Source organism: Thunnus albacares, chromosome 20 (genome assembly GCF_914725855.1).
Source record: "Thunnus albacares chromosome 20, fThuAlb1.1, whole genome shotgun sequence".
In the NCBI taxonomy this organism is placed as follows: domain Eukaryota; kingdom Metazoa; phylum Chordata; class Actinopteri; order Scombriformes; family Scombridae; genus Thunnus; species Thunnus albacares.
The window spans coordinates 16,693,678-16,717,118 of NC_058125.1; the positions used below are offsets into that span (position 1 = coordinate 16,693,678).

Consider the following 23,441-nt stretch of genomic DNA (forward strand, 5'->3'; position numbering starts at 1 on the left):
CAAGAACAAAATTTTTCATATACATAATATAGAAAAGGCTTAGGGTTTGTGTGATTTATTGACCCGTGGAGTAAAATTCACACCTCATGTGGCTGGGGGATTTTTGAAATTGAATTTCAGATGAACAGCTGCTCAGATCTGTCTGTTTCTTGAGGCAATCAAAAATGTCTAATGATTTTCAGATTCCACAGGTGTTTTCTCCTTCTTTTCTTTTCTCAAGTTAAAAAAGTGCTTTACTTGCACTATATTTCACATACTGGAGAATAAGGCTTTATTCTGCTATTTATATAAATCTCCTGTCTGGTGTGTTCAACAAAGGATTATCTTGATTTTAGCATTACACTTAATTCAAAAGACCTAATTGATGATGGTGTGCTGTGTAAAATATAATACGTTTTTTCTGCACATTATAAAATATCTGTCAATTCTTAGTCATTTTTTCTACTTTGATTGAGGCAGGTTACATTGTGATCACATGAAAAGAGTGTTGGAGGATCATAGATAGATAGATAGACAGTAAGTTTCCACTGCACTACACTCTACTTCACTCCTTTCAAATCCAAATTTAATGATTACAGAAGAAAAATAATTCCGTTCATCATTGATTTCAGTTTTTACCACTATCTAAAGGAAAACATCCAGGTTTTTTAAAAGAGTGGATCACTTCAAACTGATTTTCACCCTGTTTTTTGTTCACATACTGTACATCATAAAGTCCTGTTTCTTACTGCAAGAGGACACTTTGCTGCAAGGACAGTTTATTATATGCCTCTTGTAATACAAAAGTGAAGAAAAAAATGGGATGAAGACACAAAAGATGGTTAAGCTGCTGATTTTGATCTGATCTGATTTTTTTAATATTCAAAAAAAAAGTCTAAAACCAGATAAAATTCTTGGATTCCTGGATTTTATCAGGTCTTACTAAGTTTTGGGCATTTTCAAGGTGGCCTTGGCAGTGATGCATATGTACATTTCAACAGCAAGTCCCTGTCAATCCCTCAGTCTGTGGGAAATATTCAGTGTTACAGGCTGCATCACCTGTGCAGACACTGACAATTCACTCACCCTAGAAAACAATTTAAAAAGCACTCACTTAGTCATGCTTTTTGACCAGGGCGCTAAGCACTGACAGGCATAGCACAGAGTCTGCCGTCTTTCCACTGTTAGTGGATGAAGAGGTTAGTGACCTGTTCTTCTGTTCTTTTGTGTGATGGGAGAGTCAATCAGGTCTGTCTGGCCAGTTTGCGATGTTTGTGCTGCAGAAGGGGGCGGAGTTCACAGAGGCTACCTCCAAAGCCTTCAGATCCCCATTAGAGGAGAAGAAGTGTGTGTGAAATGGAGCAGTAGTTATATATGATAATGCTGGTTTATGACCATGGGCAAAAGGTGCTAATGAGTCATACAGCAGCTCCACAAGCTGATATACCGAAGGGATACAGCCTGTTGCTACACTAGCCTTCTATAATGATTAAACATGCCTTATTTCTCAATACGTCAGTGTTTACCGTACAAGAAATAAATGTCTAAATGAAATACCATTGAAAATTAGCAAAGTTTACTAATCTAAATCAGGAAACAACTGTTGTAGGAACAAGTAGACAAGACTAAGACTATGACCATGCATTGGATGCCAATTTCAGTTCAGACAATACTCATAATGTATAGACATTTGATACCCATCCCCAATGAGTACTTCTACTTTTTATTTGGGTATTTGGCTACATGTTACTGCTAATACTTATCTACTTACTTAAGTGTAATTGAAGGACTTTTTAAGGAGTATTTTCACATTGTGGTATCTTTTTATGAATCAATTCAATTCAGTTCATTTTCAATAATCCACAAAAATAACATAATGTAAAATTGTGACACCCTGTTATAAGTAGTAATATTGTTCTAGTAATATTCTGCAAGTAATGAATGTATCGAATATATGCATATATAATACATATATATTCTAATGCATGTGGTTTGTATTGATACATTTACTTGCTTGCAGGAGTTGTTTTTCAACAATACAGCTGAATAAGCTCATCTTGCCTGGCTGAGTACCTGCATGCACATGCTGAAGCAACTAGATGCTTTATTTGTTAAGACAACAGAGCCCCGTTAAAGGGCTCTGCCTTTGATTACAGACTACAGTTACCATGCAAGACTATCGGCTTAATTGGATGCAGCACAATCCTATGAGACTCTGCTGGTCCTTTCATCATCATGCCATTACTCACACATGGCCGGTTTCATGAGCAACCACAAAGGCGGAGGAGAAGCCGTCCTCATGGTTCAGAGTGCAGCTTCTCAGTGGGTGGCACATCCCAGTCACTGGAGCGTAACCTGGGCAACAGAAAAGACCACACAGCCCTAATAATCAAGTACCAAGATGAAAGTCGTGACATTCTCATGCAGTGCTGATGATCAGGGTGGAAAATTATCTCTTGATGTGACATTATTGAACTTAGCTATATATGATGTAATTGCAGTCATTGTGAAGGTCTCAATCTTTTCTTGGTGTGCAGCTGGTTGTCAGACTCTGGAGTTAAGATTAGAGCATTTGAAAAATAACATTTTAAATTGATTTGAAGAGTGCTTGTCACTCTCTTTCAGTGAACTCACATACTGTATCTATATGTATGTATTGTTTTCACAACTAAACCAAACCTCTCAAGGTGAACAAAAGGGAAGGGAAATGTTTCATGGAAGTACATTATATACCACTTAAACATGTTGAATTAGTGTACTGTGGTGTTGGTGATGTCTGCATTCAGAGCCAGATGGCATTCACTGATTACAAAGTACATCTATGGTCTTTGCCTAACCAAGGACATGCCGAATTCAAATACTGAAGCCTTGACGTCTACTACAAAACATCTTGAAAGCCGGAAATGCTTAACGCTAATAAACGGCAGACACTATAGAGACTTTTATCAGGTGGAGGGGGAGTGACGGAGATCCTATGTGATAGAAGATGTACCGAATATCTCCTCTCTAAAGAAAGTCCTGAAGTAAACAGCAAGCTTGGAAGTCTGTCATAATTTCCCCAGCAGACACCCGCCCGGCAAAACAACATTTCACACAGTTCACCAGGACAACAAACTTTTAAGCAAAGCACGAACATTAAACATAACTCGATCAAGAGGTGTGCAGCGATTCAGCTTAGCGCGTTTGGTTGGGTTCAGAAGCACGCTCTTCTGGCCTTCTTTTGGTGGCTTTCAGATAACTTTCATGCTTTCTGACCTTCAGAAGACCTTTTTGGCATGCAGGTAAAAAAGCAGAAAATGCAGCAGGCAGACAGCCGATGATAAAGACTCTTGAAAAGCATGTATATCAGGTTATTTTAGAGGTGTTGAAAAAGAGAAACATCTGCAGCAGTTATGTCATAGCAGAGTGTTTTTTTTTTGTTGTTGTTGTTGCTACAGTGTGATCATGACTGTGCTTTAACAAGGCCAGTTTTTGATCCAGATGGTTGATGGTTTTTTTCATAAATGACAACAAATTAGATGGATTTAGTGTTGCGAGTGAAATAGTGAGACATGAAAGAAGTTGTGGAGCATGACCCTTTATCTGAAAGGCAGATAAAAGGGATTCAGGAGAATGCAGATTACATTCCCATGAAGAGACAACTGGAAACTTTGCACATTGAAGCAAAATGGTGCAGCAGCAGCAGCTGGGGTCAAAATTTTGGCTCTGTACTGCTGATGTCATGAGCGAGGAGATAAGTGGACTCTATCATCTGGTTGATAAACTCAAACAGTGAACAAAGTGCACGGGAAACAAGCCAGTAAACATGGAGAGCAAATCAAAAACACTTGAAATCATTCACAGGATTTGCTTTTGCAAATGTGACGAACTCACTATCAGTTAACAACATCATGTGAGATTCATACAGTTGTTTCATCTCCATTTGCTTCTCACCATAAACTGAATGGATTTTCCTCTATTTACCCCACAACCCAATATCTATATTTGGATATAGAATCTACCATCTCACAGCTAAACTTTGACAAGAGAGTGCGATGCCTGCTCGTGACCCCGAGACTCAGCACCAGGTCCAGCCCAACACAGTGCAGGACGCCATAGAAACTGGGCTTGTTATGAACACAACACAACCGCAGCTATGGCAACATCCGGAGGTGTGACAAGCAAACCAGGTAGCCTCAGGTCGTCCTCTAAACATGACACGTGCGCTTTAAAGGTAAAAATATACACAGGTCAATGCAAGATATTGAACTTGAGCAAAGAGAATTTTTGTTCATTCTGGACCCGGTTTCTCTGGCGCCTAGGTTGCTCACTTCAATTTTGTGAAAGATCATCTCACTGTTGAAGTGCTGAAAAGAAGAAGTACAGCATGAGACAAATGCTAAACTGACAGAACATGTATGCTATGAAACTCCTAATCATTACATACATGTATTATTAGGACTGAGAACCATCTACTGATTATTTATGAGTGAGATTCAAGTTAAGTTCTGTTAACAAAACAGACTTAATGAAGAATTTAAAAAACTACAGTTCGTTTACATAATTGACAAACTAACAAACATTTCCGTTTTTTCTCTACATGCCAAAAACTTTCTTCAACAATCAATCTCAATTTTTCATATCCAGGGTGGCATCAATGTCAAGTCAGCAAGGTTTTGGAAAGCTATTCAGTAATTTTCCTGTGAGGTCGCTGTTGGCAGAATTGGATTCGTGACCTCAGCTGTGGCCTCCACTTTTAAGTTTCCATCGACCTTACCTGGGCAAGACTTGAAGCCAACCCCTTGTGAATGGAAGCAGATATCAGCACTCAGTCTGCACAGGCCTCGATCGAGAAAAATACAGTACCTTGCATACCTGCGGGACCAAAATCTTGCCTTGTGAGGAAGATGGCGTGGTCGTGGTATTCGGCGTGGTCGGGGTCACGACGCTGCTGCGTGTTGGCCCACCGACACACCTGCTCCAGACTGCGGGATGGGTTGCCACGCTCGATCAGGCTTATAGACTGCAGAGACGCAAGGACCAGGAGAATGTTTTTACCACTCAAACTGTGAACAGAAAAGTAATTGCTCACCTTATCAATTCCCTCTAAAGGGTACTGCTCTGGAAAGAAAGACACTTCTCACTATAACACCTTCACTTCAGGTGTGCATTTACTTTCACATTCAAAATCCTGAAAGGAGATAACGTTTAGATTAATTTCCCTCGAAAAGTCACAGAGTGGGAACATCTGCGCAGCCAAAAATAGAGATTACATTTATTACATTGCATTATGTTATACAAACTGTATAACACATATGAGCGGTGAATCCATATGTGAAACTTAATTTATAAGTTCACCTGCGCCTCGATACCTCCTGTATAGATGTAAAAGTATTCAAAAGTTAAGGCAGACATAGTCAAATAAAGTGGATACCTTCCACAATTGCAATCTTTTTAGTCCCTTCCTTTCCCTCTCTGTGTCTAGATGGACAGTGTTTTCCTGTTGAGCTGCAGTGGAAGGATTGTAACAAAAATAGGGAATTTGGCACTAAAAAGACTGTAACTTTGAAAGATATTGACTTTATTTGACGAATTTGGATGGCTGAAGTTTTGTATTAGCTTCAAATAAATGTTTAAATACATTTTTGCACAGAAGGAGGACTGTGGCTTTTGTCTCCCATCACTTACACTGAAAGTACATTATGAAGGGATCTTCTAATGGCCAGTATGAACAGGAGGAATGATTACAGCAAGAAAAACGTGTCAATGTCCATTTGGGCACCTGACTGTTGTTTCAAGTCTGGCACCAGACTTGAAAAATTGTGAACCTGCCTTTTAAATTCCTTCTCTTTAAAGGCTCAGGTGCCTGACAGATGTCATGATGCTGCTATTATACAGCACCATAAGAAGTTAAATAAAGTTCAAATTTCAGTTTGAATGGCGCCTTATGCAGATATGTGTGTAAATAAATTAGATTCCTAAAGAACATAGAGGACAGATCTTGTTTCCACTTAGTTCATTGTGTCTCCAGAAGAGCTAGATTTAATTGGTGAACACAAAAACCGGTCATGTGTTTTTTCTCAAACTGGCAAGGAGTGTCAAAATTGATTAACAACTGCAGAGACAGTTTCCAAGTGGGAACAAACATTAAGTGGAAACAGTAATGTATTCTTTTGTTTTGTCTGTCATATCTCAAAAATCCATCTAAATCAACAACAAATTTCTGTTGAGGATGAAACTGGTAATTGACAACAACACTGTTTATGCCCAGTATGTGGGGGCCAGGAAAAATGAAAGTGTCCAGAGGAGCTGGTAAACATTTTATAAGTTCTTATGTAATATGGGTTATTTCAAGTAGCATCTATTTTTGAATATTTCAACCATAATAAAAGCCAGATGGAAGTATTTTAGTATGTTTGTGCTCTGCCTTGTATACGTATAATTTATCTGTTACATAAACAAAATATGATAATGACTGATAATTAATACACAGTGTGCAATGCTGAGCAGTGTTATCATTAATCACTGAAATCATGTATTATGCACTTCTCAACTCAAGTTAATTTAACAGCTCATTTGGTTTAAATGTGTTTAAATTTTTACACACAATCTCTAGTGCTAAGTATTATTGCTGCAGTGATTTAACAGTGGTCAGAAAGGAGCACCTGTCAATCAAACAGTGAGTGTAGCACAGAGTCTGCCTGAGGCGTAATCAAATCACACACTGCTAAGGGCCCCTAACCAGCCAGGGGCCCCCAAAAACATTGAAAATGATTAATTTGCAGGCACTACACTTAAATCAATTAGTACGCAGGAAATCAGAGCAGCAGATTTCACAATGTGTCTGAATTTTACAAACAAAACAAACAGTTTTAGTCATGACTTTGAAATAAATTATTGTGAATACAAGGAGAGGATGTTATAATCTTTTCTTTTCACCCTGCCGTTCTACTGCCAAAGTGATACCACTCTCATATCAGTACGGTAGCTGGAGCCGGTTAGCTCATGGTTCTCATGTTCAGAAAATAAATTTAAACGTTAGCACTGAAATAAAGTTGTTTCTGTGATATGCACTAGGCTTTTTATTGAAGTAAGTGATTACATATGACTCTTCATTGGTAGTAGTTTTTTTTAAAAATCACATTATTTTCCTTTGCTTATAGGTTTTCCCAATTCCCGCAATTTTACCACAATAAGAGCACATAAATCATCACACATTGTGTTGCAATTTTTGACAAAAGCTGCTACAAAATCAGGCATTTTTGGCCATGATAATAACAAAACTCCATGAAATCCTGGAGGGACTGGTTTATATGAATTACAATACACTGTACAAAACAAATATTGTTTATTTCAGTATTGTATAGTTTAGTGTATTATTCTTTTTCTTTGAGTGATTTTAATCGTCAGAAATTGTAGTTAATGCTGTCAACATTTGAATCTTTTATTTTGGGGGGATGGAGTATTATCAAATCTTGCTTTGTGCCACAAAAATACCTGGGCCTGGGTTCTTTGTAATGACGTCTTTTTCATTGGATGTTGATGTATTGTCTGGAAAAAATGTAGCTGCCATTCTATTGTTTTGACTATTGAGTCATGGTGGTGAGCACAGTCCCTCTTGTTTTCATTCCACACTAAATGTTAAATATACTGTATCATTTCCTGTAGGCTATAACAGCAATATGATACTAGGTTTAAATTACTGTTGTGTTATCATTCAGCAGGACCGCCAACAGAGATTCATTTATATGAAAATTTGTCAGGTTTCAAACCCAGTCCTGCACCAAATGTCTTTGCCTTGAAAGCTGTGTGAAATGTGCATATATTAAATAGCAACAATGTATGACATAGCTTACCTGTCGATACCCGACCATTATCATGCGGACAAGGACAATGTTGATGTTGGTTCCCAAAGATTCATCATGGTAGATTTCATCAACCTGAAAGCAACAAAGAAATCAGTCACTGCTCTGAAGGATGAAAAGAACACAGTGTTTTTGATGAAGGTGATTGAGAACGTCTTACGATACTGAGCCTGCAGAACACATACAATATAAGAGTACGTTACATCCAATAAGACCATCAATCATATAGCTGTCCTTGAGGCAGAGTATTAATACTAATGCACAGCATATATTGTCAGATATCAATCTGTGGGAAGGGAAATAAACTGATTCAGCTCAGGTCAAAAACCTAAACCCAGTGTGTGCAAGATTTTCAACTCACAATTGCAAAACCACAGTATGGGTCCATGGGTTTATCTCCAATCAATACAATATGGCCAATAAAACTGAGGGTGTTAATTAGTAAGTAGGTACTGAGAAAGGACCTGGTATGTTAATTACAGCACTCTAACTAGGCACCTCGGAGGCTTCAAGTGGCACCAAAACGTTTGAAAAAGTGAAGCTTGGCTGTCAGAAATCCTGTTGAGTGGCACTGTGGAGCTGCACAAAGTAAGTTTGGATAGTGTGTGTGATCAAAGGCAGAGAGAAGAATAAGAGGAAGAAGAAGAAGAAGAACAGTAAGAGCATGCATGCATCTAGGAAAGAGTATTTTTTACTTGTTTGCAGCTTTGAAATAACATGAATGTTTGAAGTCATTTGTACTCCTGGGAGTTTTTTATCAGTAACACAGAATCAAGTCAATTAATTCACCTCTCTCTTGAAATCAATTTGCTTTATCTAAAATCAGTTGAAGCAAGTAAACATTTATTTGAAACTGCGCTGATTGTGAGTGCAACAACACTTGATCATGTTTGTACAGTATGTTGCTGCCTCCACAGATTTTTATTTCTGAGGTCCCAGCAGTCTGACCATGGGGGAGTTGTTGTTTTTTCATCTCTTACAACAACCTTGGAATTGTAATGAAATATTGTGTTAATACATTGGCAATCATCCAATAAAACCAGTGTTGTTATGCAATGGGAAAGAAGCCTGACCCAGAAATGTGTCAACTGCTGTTTGGCTTTATAATAATGCTGTGGTATGTAGATGCTTAACCAAGGGCCAAGCTAGGATCCCATTCAAATCCCATTGAAATTTCCACTTGAGCGTGTTTTATTTTCATCAAAATGGTCACTGTATAAATGTCAGCACTCCTCTGGGACCCTATAAAGCCAACGAACTGCCTCGCTTTGTGGTTGATAACTAAAAGTTCAGAGGAAAATAAGGGGTGGATATTTCTTTTTCCATAAATCAGTAAGTCATTTAGTTGGGGCATGTTGGTTATGGATTGTAATTAACAACAAGCCAAACAAACTGGCAACTCTCAACTGGTAAACATGGAGTAATTTAGCCTCACAAAGCACCCTCACATTTCTCCGTGTGACTTCTGAACTTGTTTCTTAGAGGAAACATATGTTTTACAGCTGGCATTTTAAGGCACGTGGGTTCACACTGCATGTGGCAGAGTCATATATTTAAACTGATATATTATGCTCCAAGTTTAGAAAATAATTTATGCAACATCTGTGCATAATTTATCATCATCATCATTATCTGAAGATGAAAGCAATATTTTATTTCCTTCCCATCAGTTTTTATTGAGAATGGTCACACTTATCAAATCAGCTTAGCTACTCCTGCAACCTCCTACCAAGTTAAAACTATTATTAAAGCATCACTTAACTAAATTCACAAAAATACAGTATATAATTTCTGAATTGTGAAGTGGGGCTATTTGGGCCCCCTGATTCTGAAAATAAACACCCCATTCAGTTTCCCAATGTTACATGGCTCACAGCTGAAACATCTCCAAGGCTGGGATGGATATGAAACTCTACAGGGAGAATCATCAGTACAAAAGGTAAACAACTGCGTAAGAACATATTTTCTGTGATGAAAAGTTGCAGATACAACCAAATTCCTTAAAGAGGTCCCTTCTACTCTGGGCCCTTGACCTACTCTCCATTATTAATCTCTCCCTCACCTGGCTGTGTTCCTGATTATTTTAAGATGGCAAGCATCCAGAATATTTTAAAAAACCTGCCCTTGATCCAACCCAACAAAATAACTACAGACCTATTTCGAAATTACCATTAATCTTCAAAATTCTTGAAAAAATCATTTCATAGCAGCTTCTTGAGGTCATTGAAGGACACGATATTTTCAATAAATTCCAATCTGGCTTTCATCACCAACGTAGTACAGAAACAGCCCTACTAAGAGTGACAAACGACATCCTCATGCAGGCTGACGATGGCAAACGTTCAATCCTGGTCCTGCTTGACTTAACTGCTGCTTTTGATACTATTGATCACTCCATCTTGGTTGACTGTTTAAATAAGTGGGTAGGTATCTCAGGCTCTGCTCTCAATTGGCTCTTGTCCTGTCTCTCAAACAGGAAGTTTCAGGTTGACAACTTTGTGTCTTCAACTGCTCCTATAGTCTGTAGAGTTCTGCAGGGTTCAATCCTTGGTTCCTTTTCTCACTTTATATGTTACCTTTAGGCAACGTGGTTAGCCAGTTCAATTGCATCTCTTACCACTGCTATGCTGATGACCTGCTGCTGTATTTTTCAGGTAAGCCAAGGTAATATTGGTGCCCTCCATGACTGCCTTGCTGCTATTAAGTATGGATGTCACTCAATTTCTTTCAGCTAAATTGAGACAAAATTGAGGTTCTCCTCATTGGTCCTAATAAGTTTGTCTCTGAAGTGAAACCCTGTTATCAGCCCTCTGGCCTCAAGTGTTAAGCCCTTCTCTAGAAACCTGGGCATAATCTTTGACCAAAATCTGAACTGACCCATGCTTCAACAAGCCTGCACAAACCTGCTTTTTCCAACTCTGGAACATCACAAAAATGAAATCAATGCTATTAACCAGAGATCTAGAATTACTAATATATAACCTAATTTTTTCACACCTTGACTACTGCAATGCTTTTTTCCTGTCTCAGCCAAGCAAACGGCTTTAAAAACTTCTCAAAGCCCATCTCTACCGACTTGCCTTCTCTGTAAAGGGGTTGTAATTTATTTAATTTATTTTTCTGTATATAACTGTAGATGAATGTTGTTTATTTTTCTGTATCTATATCGTGTGCAGTACTTTGTAACTTTGTTTTAAAAAGATGTCTCATCCTTCTGGCAGTGAGAGTAATTACAAAAACACTGTGCTTACATAGGCTCCCTCATAGCCTACTCCGTCGCTACTGTTGCAGCTGTAAAACAGTGGACAAATTGTTTTGAGCATCACACAACCCCCATGAAAGGACTCAGAATTTGATCCATTTGCTCCGATAACATTTGGAAAGTCTAAAAGAGCTCCACGATTAAATTAGTTTACTCCCATTCAAGTTAGCAGAGGGCTAACCAGAAGTATGCCAGCTAGGCCCGCAGAAATCTGCAGTCATGCATTCATCCAGCCAGGGTGAGAATGTCAAACCTGACACCAAATTAAAAACTCCAGTATACTGCAAAATACAGAGAGATTTACCTTGTGGTGATAGGCTTAATCAGCAGTGTATGAACTCGTTTGGGAAAGGCTTGAATGTAATGGAAGCTCATTTATATGTAAAACTCCTGCACTTTAGCTTTATATATTTAAGTAAATTATTGCAAAAAAGCATAATATTGGATTTTTTAGCACTAGAACCGCCAGGAGTCGCTAATACTAAAATATGTACTCTGTCATTGCATTAAGGAATTGTCTTCACAAAGGAATGTCTAATGTCATGAAATGAGTTTGTTTAATCATCACCTGTGTTTAGGTAACTATTAAAGCTTTTTTTAATTTATAACATCATAATGCAAATATATATTTACCTTGATTATGAAGTTTCCACAGACAGCTTTCCTGCACTTCAGGCACTTAGCAAAGGTTTTATTGCAGGTTACTCTCCTCTGCTCTTTTTATAATTTAACTGTGACTTTGTTGTCGGATCACACACTCCAACTAATACCGTTGCCTAGCAACTTAGACTGTTTAAACATGAACTGCCTGGAAATAAATACATTCATATACGGGTGGTGGTTATAGCTATAAATATAAATGTATTTAATCTGGATTCATCTTCACTATTTAAAAAATAGGCGTTGCTACACGATATTATTTTCGGAAAAGTCAAAGACCAGGGGACATGAATATTTTATTAAAACATAGTAACGTTCAATTACCCGTGGCGGTTCTGGAGTTAATACTTTCAACAAACTAGTTAATCATTCCCCTCTGCAGCTTGGGACTCTCAGCCATCTGTCTCCCTCTAATCTCAACTCTCTACCATCCAAATTCTTTAAAGAGTTTTTAGCCCATGAGCTTCCTGTCAGTGTTAATGAGTCTCTCTTGGTTTGGCCTGTGATAGGCATGTATCTACTTAAGAAACCAACACTTTGCCTTCACTCTCACCCTATCTCCAAATAGCAAATAGCTTCAAAAAAAGGCAGTTGCCAAGCAACTGTTAGAAACAGATGAAGGGAACAATATCTTTGACAAATTTCCATTTCACATCCACTGCAAGTCACAAATGATATCTTATGAGTGCAGACTGTTTGTCACACCATTCTAAGTGCAGCCTTTGATACCCCTGATGATGCCATTTTTCTGGAGAGATTCAGGCACTGGGTGGGCATACAGTAAGTAGAACTACTCTAAATTGGTTTTCTTCCTTTTTATTCAACAAAGTGTTTAAAGTGGTTACTGGCAATTCTGTCTATTCCTTTGCTCATTTTGTGTGGGGTCCCACAAGGCTCAATACTTGATGCTATTCTATTCCGTATATGCTCCCCCTCGGTCACTACCATTATGCTGATGACACTTGAGGTCTTTACAATATATCTGTTGTGTCACTATCAATGAGTGGATGGCTTCTAACTTAAAAAAATACTGACAAACGCTCTGGTAAAAGGTCCTGTAGTATCTCTTGGGCAACAAGCTGTTTTTAATCCATGTGCCTAAACTTCAATCACCACATCAAAGGACTAGTTTGACTTTTTGCAAAATACACTTATTCACTTTCTTGACTAATTTGGGTTGAGAAGATTGATACCCTTCTCTGTGCTCTAATTATGAGGCTGGTACCAGGAGATGGTTAGCCTAGCTTAGCATAGACTGGAACAACCAGCACCTTTAAAGATCATTAATTAACACGTCATATATTGTTTGTTTGACTAGATGTAAAGATGATTTCTTGGAGCCAGGTTAGCTGTTTCCTTGTTAAACTATTCTTTTGTCAGTCTTGTCTAAAATATAGTTTCTACAGATAAGAAATGTTGTCAAAATCAGATAACTGAAGCTAAGAACCATAGTTGAGCAAATCATCTATACCTTTGTCTCCACTTAAACAAAAACAACTCTTTATTTACCTTGTTCAGCAACTGCATGTCTGCAACTGAGGCAAAATGCAGCCACAAGTGTTCTGACTACCACTTAGAACAGAAAGCATCTCTCTCGCTCTACAGTTCTGTCTCTCAGTTAGTTTTAGAATTCAGTTTAAGGCGCTTTAAATTACTTACAAAACTTTGTATGATTTGTCTCCATCATCTATTATATTTAACCACAAATTCTGGCTATTCAGCTCTGATGAGCAAAACCTTCAAAATGTATTTGCTACAGGCTCAATGCTTTTATTGAAGTAGCTACAACACTATGAGCAGCCTCCCCCTCAGTGTAATATCAGCAGAGTCAATGCCACAATTTTAGAATACCTTTTATACTCTGATATTTATACAATGTAGATCTCCAAATGTGTTATGTTGACTTTATATTCATTTTTTTATGTGTATTTATGTAGCACTTTGTAAGCACTGTTCTGGAAGGTACTGTGGAAATAAAGGTAATCTATTTAGTCATATTACAAGTTTTTTTGTTGCAAAAAGATACAAAAAAGAACGGGGAAGCCTTACATTGCTTTTGAAAAGTTCATGAACTGCTTTTAGTAGTTGTCTGTTGATCAACTCTCAGCCTGTCAATAACATGCAACACTGATCTGACGAAGGTCATCGATCAATTAGTGACATTGCACTCGCTGTGAAATCCACAAGAGCCCTGAGGTAAAGTCCAATGTTTTCATTAATTCTACAGCAGAGGCGCCAAACATCAGTGATGTTATTTCTGTCCATAAACTTTAATCTCCTGTTATTGATGATGAAAGCATATGCAAAAAATCCTTTAGGTTTTGCTGTGCTTCATGAAAATTACAAGACAGAGTATAAATATCCACACAATTACATGGCAAAACTGATATATAAACAAACACATAACTAGAAAGAACTCAGAGGAGGCAGACTTCCACCAAGGTTGTTTTCATTGCCAAAGAAGCAGCTCGGGTTTCTTTTTCTTTTTTTATTGAAGTTTCATATCATGAAATCTCTGGTTTTTGTTTTCTTGATTTAAGTAGAGGTGTTACAGCTAAAGATCCAGCATCTAAATCCAGTTTTAGTGTTGTTTTTTTTTCATTAATGTGCACAGTGATGTTGTCCAATCTCAAAACCAAGATGCATCTTGTGTCCTCTTCCAGGCTTTGTCAGTAATCTATCCTCGTGCAGGCTCATAAAGACAGAAATGTCTAGGGATTCAGATATGCCAAACAGAATAACAGAGCGCTACTCCTTTGCTGAAACACCAACAGTGTGTGTCAGTTTGCTTTCTCTGGGTAAAAATTACGACCGTGCAGAACAAAAGCTCTGTCACTGACGAAAGGCTATCTTGGCCTAAGTCCAAATTTGCTCTGGGACGCAGGGCTACACCCAAGGCATTTAAGCAAATATTCCATTCACAGAAGCCTATTCAGGTCAATAAATGCTGTAAAGAACACTGGAATGACCCCAAACTCTCCCAGATTTGTTACAAACTCAAATTCCTAGACTGGTCTATACTGACCTATATAGGTGTGTTTTTGTTGGACACGAAACAAAGAAGCTGTTGAAAAATTAAGACAACATCAAAATATAGCATCCTAAAAGTTCTATGATGACTTTTGTGAACACTGAAGTTGCATATTTTTCCTGACAAGACTCAAGTCAATTCATTCAAAACTTTTTGGTGTGTCCTTCTGAGGGATGGGCCGACCCCATGCATACTGGGATAATTACAAAGCCAGGAGGAGCGCACAGAGGGCTGGAATCTGACTGTTGTGACTGAAAATGAGAGTAGCAGCTGTAGGCTACAGGCGCTAGGTGTCCCTGGCTTGTGTACAGCATCACATCGACGTGGACAAAACCTGGTCCGTGCTCAAACAACACAGCCATTGTGCGGCAGGCACCTCAGCAGTCACCTTGGCTTCGCGCAGACAGGATGTTCAGTAATCAATCCCTCAGGGAGAGTTTCTCCAGGTGGTACTACACATTCTGCAGCCACGGAGCAGGGATTCAGAGGGATTTGAGTGGGCAGAGCTCTTTCAGACACAGCAAGCCTGTGGCTTACAAGTGGAACTAAGGAGTTTTGACCCTCGTTTGTTTAAACTGCTTCTTTCTCTCCGGAGGTTGTACAATTTCCTGTCAAATTTGACTCAGCATGAAGGGAAATATATGGTCAATTGTTAGAACTTTGCTTGATTTCACTCTATAGTTCAGACAATTTTAACTCTAAGGACTTCCTCAAATTCACTTTTTTTCTGTCAGTGATCTGAAATACTCATAAATGCATATCAGAAAGCTCTATACACTGAGGACTGACAATTACAGAACACCTTCTCACAGCCACTTCACAGTATCAGCCAAGGTCATTAAAATCAGACATTTCTCCCTGTTGAAGATATCCTAATTAAATAAACACATCATTCCTTGTAAGCAGAACTGGGCAGTGTGAGAGGACTTCTGGCACTGGTTTCCATGACTGTCCCACACAGCTCCCAGTCAACTTTCTAATTGGTCTAGTGCAGCTAATCAGACCACCATGCAGGGTCCAAATGGTAACTGTTACAGAGTGAAACCAGCACCCTGTGAAAATCTGACTTGGGGGATTTGGGTCTAGTAAGTAGATTATGGTGGTAGGAGCTGGTGGAGCCCGTAATGAATGAGCTGAGAGTTTCTTTTTTTTTACCTCTTCAGTAATCCATAAACAGCTAGAGAAAGTGGGGGTCTGGAGACAAGTGTGGCAATGTCTGATGTCAGAGAGGACAAGGAGGAAAAAATATAGATCATGATATAATATCTTATGTTGGGATTTTACATATAGAGAACTCAACGACCCTGCCATAAAAGAAAGGAGAGAATTTGATGAGCATTATATAAAGAATCAGAATAGAACTTACTATGTTCATGAGCGTGAGAACATAATTCTGCACATGCTCCTTGCCATGGAAGCGCACCACTGAATCGTCCACAGCGAGGAGCACCTCGATGTTATAGTCGTCTTTCTTTGCGTGCCTCCGTTTGCGCTCAGACTCAGACAGTTTATGTTCGACGAGATCCAGAGCCGCTGGGAGGTCTGCGATCCCGAAGTCTGCCACTGCAAAATACGACCAGCACATAAACAAGTCAATGAACAGACGGTGGGAATCTGATACATGTATGATATTTCTTCTCTTATTTCAGCGTCTGTGAAGTGATATACTGCTGTGTCAAAGCCGACATAAAACAAAGTTCTGTCTTTGAGTCTCGGGATGAGCAGGAGGAATCCTTTGGGATTATTGACGGGGCTGTGGACTCTATATATTCTAAGTCACTCGATCACAAATACTCCCCTGAGACTCATAAATCGTTGGCCTACAGAGTCAGAAGTGTATTTCCTCTCTGCCCCACATTCAGCCTAACTATAATATGTGCATTCAGAGCATGAATCCCAGCTGAGTCACACCAATTCCAAAGATCATTCATCCATGTCATAAAGCTCTAAAGCAGCTTTTTGCAAGTGTGATATTCATGTGCAATATATCTTCTATCAAAAATTGTCTTTTGACACTCATTTAGAGGTATAAATTGTGTGAATTTGGATTTTACAGATTCAGGCCATGACAGAAACTGTGAGATAAAACAGCTCTGGTGTGCTGAGATGTCAGATTAAAAAAAAAAAGAAAAAAAACTGATACAGTGATCCACAGGTGTAGAACATATTTGTGATAAACTGAAAATTGAATTGCTTCATTGTGACACAAACACAACAGATGCAATAAATCAAAAAGCACTCAGGGAGAGCATATTACTGCCATGGCTGCACCTAATCACAAAATGTTTAATCATTTTTATTCTCCATCTGGATCTGCATGAAAAGACGTGTAGTAAGAGACAATTATGAGATACATGCATCAATTATTTTCAGCAGCAGTTCATTAGAAAATAGCAAACATGCCTTACCAAATTTCATTGAACTTCATTACAAATGCAGGATGTTCTGCCAACTAAACAGGCAAAAAGAATAAACAAACCGATAAAGAGCATAGAGGTAATAAAATAGAATTTGTTGAACACGTCTGGCATAAATTGCCTTCTTCTAACATTCATGTATCTCAAAAGATTGGTATGTTGCTTGGAGCTATGAATTATTGCAATCAAGTGCAAACCACTCCACATAATTTCACATTTGAGACGGTTGTTATTAAAGCCCGCCAGATACAAATGGAGACATGACACATTATCTTGTGTATACTATAAAATCCATTGGATAAGGTATTATCAATCACAGCATAATGCAGAACAATGATGGATAAATGCAGTGTTCTGCAGAACTCATTCAAACAGCTGGCTCCAGGCAAATATCCTAAAAAGCAATTTATTATAAATATAAATATAAATATAAATAACAAAGCATAACAGATAAACAAATAAATGTATCACAGATGACAACTTATTTGCAACAGTTGCAGCACAGTAAATTAAAATAAATGTGTCAAACAACTGCAAAAATTAGACTGTTAAATAAGCAGGAAATAGGACAACTGTTATTAATTAATACCAAGATTAGGCATGGATAGAGACACTAAATGAGAGTGAGTGTAAACACTATTTCAGTTCAGGTGAAGTTTTAACTGCTGTGGTTAAACTGGTGCTTTAGGGATTATTATTGTGGAGTCTATTAAAGACCTCATCACCTGTTTTAAGGGGTGTTGGCTCTCCCAGAGGAACGTGACAGCACTATAAAGGTCAAAAATGAGGAGTAACACCATGGAAAAGTTTTCACAACAGTTAAGTGTAAGATTAGTCTTTGTGAGAGTTGATACCTCACGGTATTTTGCGTAGGTTCAAAAACAGTAATAGAAAAGGTAAACAACAGCAACAATATTCAAAGAAGTTCCCCAGCTGGATGCAAATCCAACATCAGACAGTTGCATTACTTATAGAAGAATATAGCTGTAAAGACAAAAGAATTAACATGGGACAGTGGTAAAAACAGTAAAGACTAAAAACAAGGCTTGGAAAACATGAATGATTGACTTGATTAAAATTATTTCTCAGGATATATGAGCTGCAGAGCTGTGGAGTAACATGAAAAGGCCCATACGTCAGTTTTACAGCAATACACAATGGGAAATGGAGTGGATTAGTGAGTATAGTGAGTCTTTCACCAGATGCTCAAGCTATTGTTGTAGCAAGGAAGGAATAAAAAAAGGAATTCATGATGGTGTTGGGTCACTTAATTGCCAAGGAATGGTCACCAGCTCTCCTCCCCTGTCGCCTGTACTACCACAGGAGCCCAGCATTCCTCACTTTACCAGCTGCTTTGGTGAACACTGCCTCTGCTCTTACTACAGAGTAGCAATAGGTGTTTAAAAGAGAAAAAGAGTCCATACCAAAGGACCATACCAATTTGTTTTCAGGTTTTTGTATGTACTTTTCTAACCATTAGTTTCCATTAACTTCAGTTCAGTATGTAAATCAATCAGCAGGATTTTAAAACTTGTGCAGTCAGGGCTTATTATTGGTACCAATCGAAATGTACTTGTAGCATCTGGTCAAGTACTGAAAATTAGATTTGAAAGTCTGGTCAGATTTGTAATCTTGTTTACTTATTATTTGATCAGAGTTCCTCATTTAAGGCAAACTTTAGCTTACTTTAGGCTAATCTAGGCAAACTCATACTGCTGCTTGTGTTGTGAAAATTGCCATCTTTACAGCTCCATTAATTGATGCTTTTTCCCTTTTTTTTTTGCAATATTGACCTTATGAAGTTGATGTAAAGTTGCCTATTAACACAGCTAGCATTCACAAAGCAACTTTAGCCTATTTGGAGTGGTGTTCCTGGCCACCTGTGAGACCTACTCAGTCTCATTTTAGCTCTACTTTGGTCTCCACCAGCTCCTGAGAAAAACATCTGGCCTTTTAACTCATTTTTTCCACTACTGTTTTATCCACTACAAAAAACAATAACAATAACAGAAAAATGAACACAAATATGAGATTTCAGGTTACGTCCAATAATAGCCAAAACAGTTTAATGAGCTCAGAGAGAGTTCAAGATGGCTCTGTGGGATAAAGTTGTTGTCTGGGAGGCAAAAATATACAGTAGGCCTACCCAAAATATTAATATATTGCAGTAGCCTATATAAACAGTATATCAGTATTTGTAATGCTATAAACATAAGTTCAAATATAAATATACAGCTTTCCAAATGATAATACTACATCTCAAATATGCTTTACAGGGTATTTGGTGTTGAATTTATATTTCAGGAGAGATGGACACTTTTGTTTGTGTGTGAATTATGTGTATAAAGTTATCTTTGAATCCAAGCAGTTCTGCATCCAAAAACGTATTTCCATCACTACTCTCTGTTCCCTTTTGTTAATTACTTAATTAAAAAGGTGGCATTGCTCATATCAGGCTATAAGCGTGCAAAGCAACCAGCCACTTATAAACTGAGAACTCCCTCCTGATTTTGGAGACGAGGCAAAACGAGGTTTCTTTATGTGAAAATATTTGCTGTATTACAAATCTCACTGTTTACACTTGAAATATGTGTGAAATAGCTCACAAGTGTGTAGGAAAAAGCACAGGGGGGCCATTACAGATTCTAGTGCCATGTCGAAACATTCAAATAATTAATGAAGGTACGCGCTGCGTGATCCCTGTGTAAAGTTACGCAAGTTACATCAAAGACGGAGGCTGCATGTTCCTGCTGCTGATGGTGGCCACAAGTATTCAACTAAAAAAGAACTTAACACTTTACTATAGCAGCAAAACTCAACTGAAAGGGTCTTTTTTTATTGTATAACTTTTTAAAAGCCCAGGTTTCAATGTCAACTATTCATAGCAAGCACTGCAGTGGATGCTGATTTCTCTTAGAATCAGAGCTGCAATGACAAGTCGATTTATCAATTAGTCGACAGAAAATTCATCAACAACTATTTTGATAATCAGATAATCATTTTAGTCATTTTTTAAAAGCAAATATGCCAAAAAGTTGATGGTTAAACCTCTCATATGTGATGATTTAATGCTTTTCTTTGTCATACCTGATAGTAAAGTGAATATTTTTGGGTTTTGGACTGTTGGTTGGACATTTAATGACGAAACCATTGACTCTGGGAAATTATAACAACTATTTTGATAATCAGATAATCATTTTAGTCATTTTTTAAAAGCAAATATGCCAAAAAGTTGATGGTTAAACCTCTCATATGTGATGATTTAATGCTTTTCTTTGTCATACCTGATAGTAAAGTGAATATTTTTGGGTTTTGGACTGTTGGTTGGACATTTAATGACGAAACCATTGACTCTGGGAAATTATAACAAGCATTTTCGCTATTTTCTGACATTTTATAGACAAAACGATTATTCGATTAATTGAGAAAATAATGAGGAGATGAAGTAATAATGAAAATAATTGTGAGTTGCAGCCCTACTTAGAATATGGAGGAAGATGCTTCATTTTCTCAGAAAGACAGATGAAAAAAATTCTGAATGAGAGATTGCTTTTAGTTATAGAAGCTAGTGGAACAGAGGCTACTCCCAGATGTGACGTAATGACTTCAGCTCTCTATTACCTCACAACTATTACAGACTTGATGTTCACTCTAGTGAATTACACAAGTCAAGCAGATTTTCAAGGGTGTACTAGTAGGTTTTCATTTCATACAGACATTAATGGAGATCAATGGCAGCAAGAAAAAAAAAACATTTTCATTTCTAAAACAGCAGCATTTCCAATGCTTTAAATATAGTTTAGCAGCAACTACTGCCTGTATTATATTTATTTATTCATCTAGTCCTGGTGTTCTGTAATTATTCTCTGTTGTTGTTATGCTCTTGTGTCTATTTCATGTGTTGGTGACCTGAAGACAATTGTTCACCCAAGTGAACAATGATGCTGCACTCTATTTTATTCTATAAGGTTCAATCATGCTGTCCTTGTTATTATGAAGTTCCAGTGCACTTAATCACACGTGTACACCCATGTACTCACGCCCAGTCAAAGCACACATACACACACACACACGCACAGCGCTTTTTGTTTCCACTGACATCATGCTTCCTCTCTCTGCCTACCTTCATTGTGGAGGTCCTCCCTGCGCTGGCCCGTTTCCCGCTTGATGGCTGACCTGCGGTAGACCACGTGGACACGCCCCTTCACTTCCACGTCCTGTTGGCCCTTCTCGAGGGGCTCAATGAAAAACTCCCCATTATCAGTCCGGATCAGACCTGACTGGAAAAAGAGGGCTTCAAATTAGTGCACCCCTCCGCCTTCAAAGGACAGTAATTCCACTGGAGCCAGTAATTATAGTGTGCCTGATCAATTGGAAGCCTTAGTGGAGGGAAGAGGTCTGGATGTGTGGAATGACACAGGTAGACACAATTTGGGGCCTTCCAAGCATTTCGCCAAGATTTATTGAGTGTCACCATGATTTCACCCTGAACGAGATGAGTAGCAACGTCTCAATTCAGCTGTATGCTTCCATGTGCTTTATGTTTTTAATGTATTCACTGTTGGATACTCTTACAAGCTTCGATACCAATCTGTGATGTTCAAAGAATTCAAAGCCTGTGTTGAGGTTTGAAAATTTACTTTTTGATGTTCTCGCTTTCCCTCATCCTCCCCGATGTGCTCCACTAAAATTAGCAATTTCTGACACTTCCTAGATTCCACTTTAAATTGCCTGCAGACAGCAGCTGTGATCTTGATGCTTTCATTCAAAGGTAAGTATACGGCAAAAGGAATTATTAGGTGCACGACAAGTTTGTGCACAGTGGGATAGGCGTGTTGCCACTCTGTCGCTCATCAAAACTCATATTTTCTTTTAACTGCATTAAATTATGGGTTAGGAAAAATTGTCATGTCTGCCTCTTCTAGGATGGATTTCTTCCTGTCTGATTGTTGAAAAATGGCCCCATGGAAAGAAGACCAAGCTTTTTGATTCAGAGGACAGTCGTCATAAACTGACATTTACTGCTGATTTGCATAACTGCTGTAGCTGCACTGGAAATATTATGAAAATGTGTTTCACCATCAATGAAAAATACACCATAAATCACCATAATGTCACCATAAATGCAAGAAACATAACAGTTCAAATATATATTTTTCCATTTAGAGAGCGTAAGAGTGTGTGGTTTGTCACTTTAAATTGCATGTGACAGAAGAGAAGAGGAGCTTAATTTCCGTGCGGAGAACGAAAAACCAAAGAGATGTCTGTGCAGGATGAGTTGACAGCACACATTGATGTCTGGTCCATCAATACTGTAGCAGTGAGACTGAACATCATCTCTTTCCCTGCATCCACGCTTAAGTGATAATGCAGCTTCCTGATTGGCATTGGCACAGCATGTAAGAGAACGCATACATTTGCACACACTGATTTCCATAAAGTAAACATCGTCTGTTGAAGGTCTCTTTGGTGTATATCTAATGTGACTGAAGGTAAATATTTACATGGAGCACACAGGAAGCCAAAGTCCAGCTCTAATACACTATTACACTGCAAAATCACAATACAAGCATGTGTCACCACTCCAGTTTAAGGTATTAAAGATTAAAGTGTTATTTATTCCTCACTCTTTTTGGTGTAATTGAAGTGATATTGTAGTTGTTATGATTAAAACATTACACCAATCCGCATTCATTCAGTACAGACACAAGTGTGTTTTGGAAAGTCCTCAATATGAGAACTGTGTGTACAAAACCAACATGTTGTTTGCAGTCCTTCTTTGGTAATTCTAAAGAGCCCAACGGATGCTGTTATTAGTAATCAAGTTATTAGGTTAAGTGGAGTTTTTCTGAGTGCTGGCCATTTACTTTCTAAATTACCTCACACACATTTTGGGGGATTTTTTTCCCCTACAGTTTCTTTCTACATACCTGGAAACATGTTTGCAGATAACCAACTGCCTGTGGTGCATATCTGTGGCCTACATACTGGTCAGTTATCGCAACACAACATGAGTTAGTTTGCCAGTAAACCTATTGGTTAATGTTGCACTATGAGTCATTTATAGTGAGCAGCAGTTATGGTCTTTGGTCAGTGAGTTAAGTGAGGGTGTCTTGTGGGAAATGTGTCTTCAGCCTGCAATTATTGATTTTTTGGCCACTTGGACGCAGTGCAAATTTGTTTGCAAACAGTTGTTAATTTACACATCCAGCAGAAACTGAGCAGCATTATCATTCATTTGGAGTCTT

At 38.2% G+C, this 23,441-nt stretch overlaps 1 protein-coding gene across 2 annotated transcripts in view; it reads right to left on the reverse strand.

Annotated features, from left to right (window-relative positions):
- Window positions 1-23,441, reverse strand: part of LOC122971022 (A disintegrin and metalloproteinase with thrombospondin motifs 14) — a 57,445-nt gene that overhangs the window by 19,853 nt on the left and 14,151 nt on the right. The window contains exons 3-7 of one of the 2 annotated variants that reach the window (XM_044337447.1): window positions 21,317-21,473; window positions 16,143-16,339; window positions 7,815-7,898; window positions 4,834-4,981; window positions 2,229-2,334 (exon numbers count right to left, since the gene is read on the reverse strand). In XM_044337447.1, the coding sequence (XP_044193382.1) occupies window positions 2,229-2,334; window positions 4,834-4,981; window positions 7,815-7,898; window positions 16,143-16,339; window positions 21,317-21,473 (692 nt within the window). Of the gene's footprint in view, window positions 1-2,228; window positions 2,335-4,824; window positions 4,982-7,814; window positions 7,899-16,142; window positions 16,340-21,316; window positions 21,474-23,441 lie in introns of both variants that reach the window. The other variant, XM_044337446.1, reaches the window with a different exon arrangement.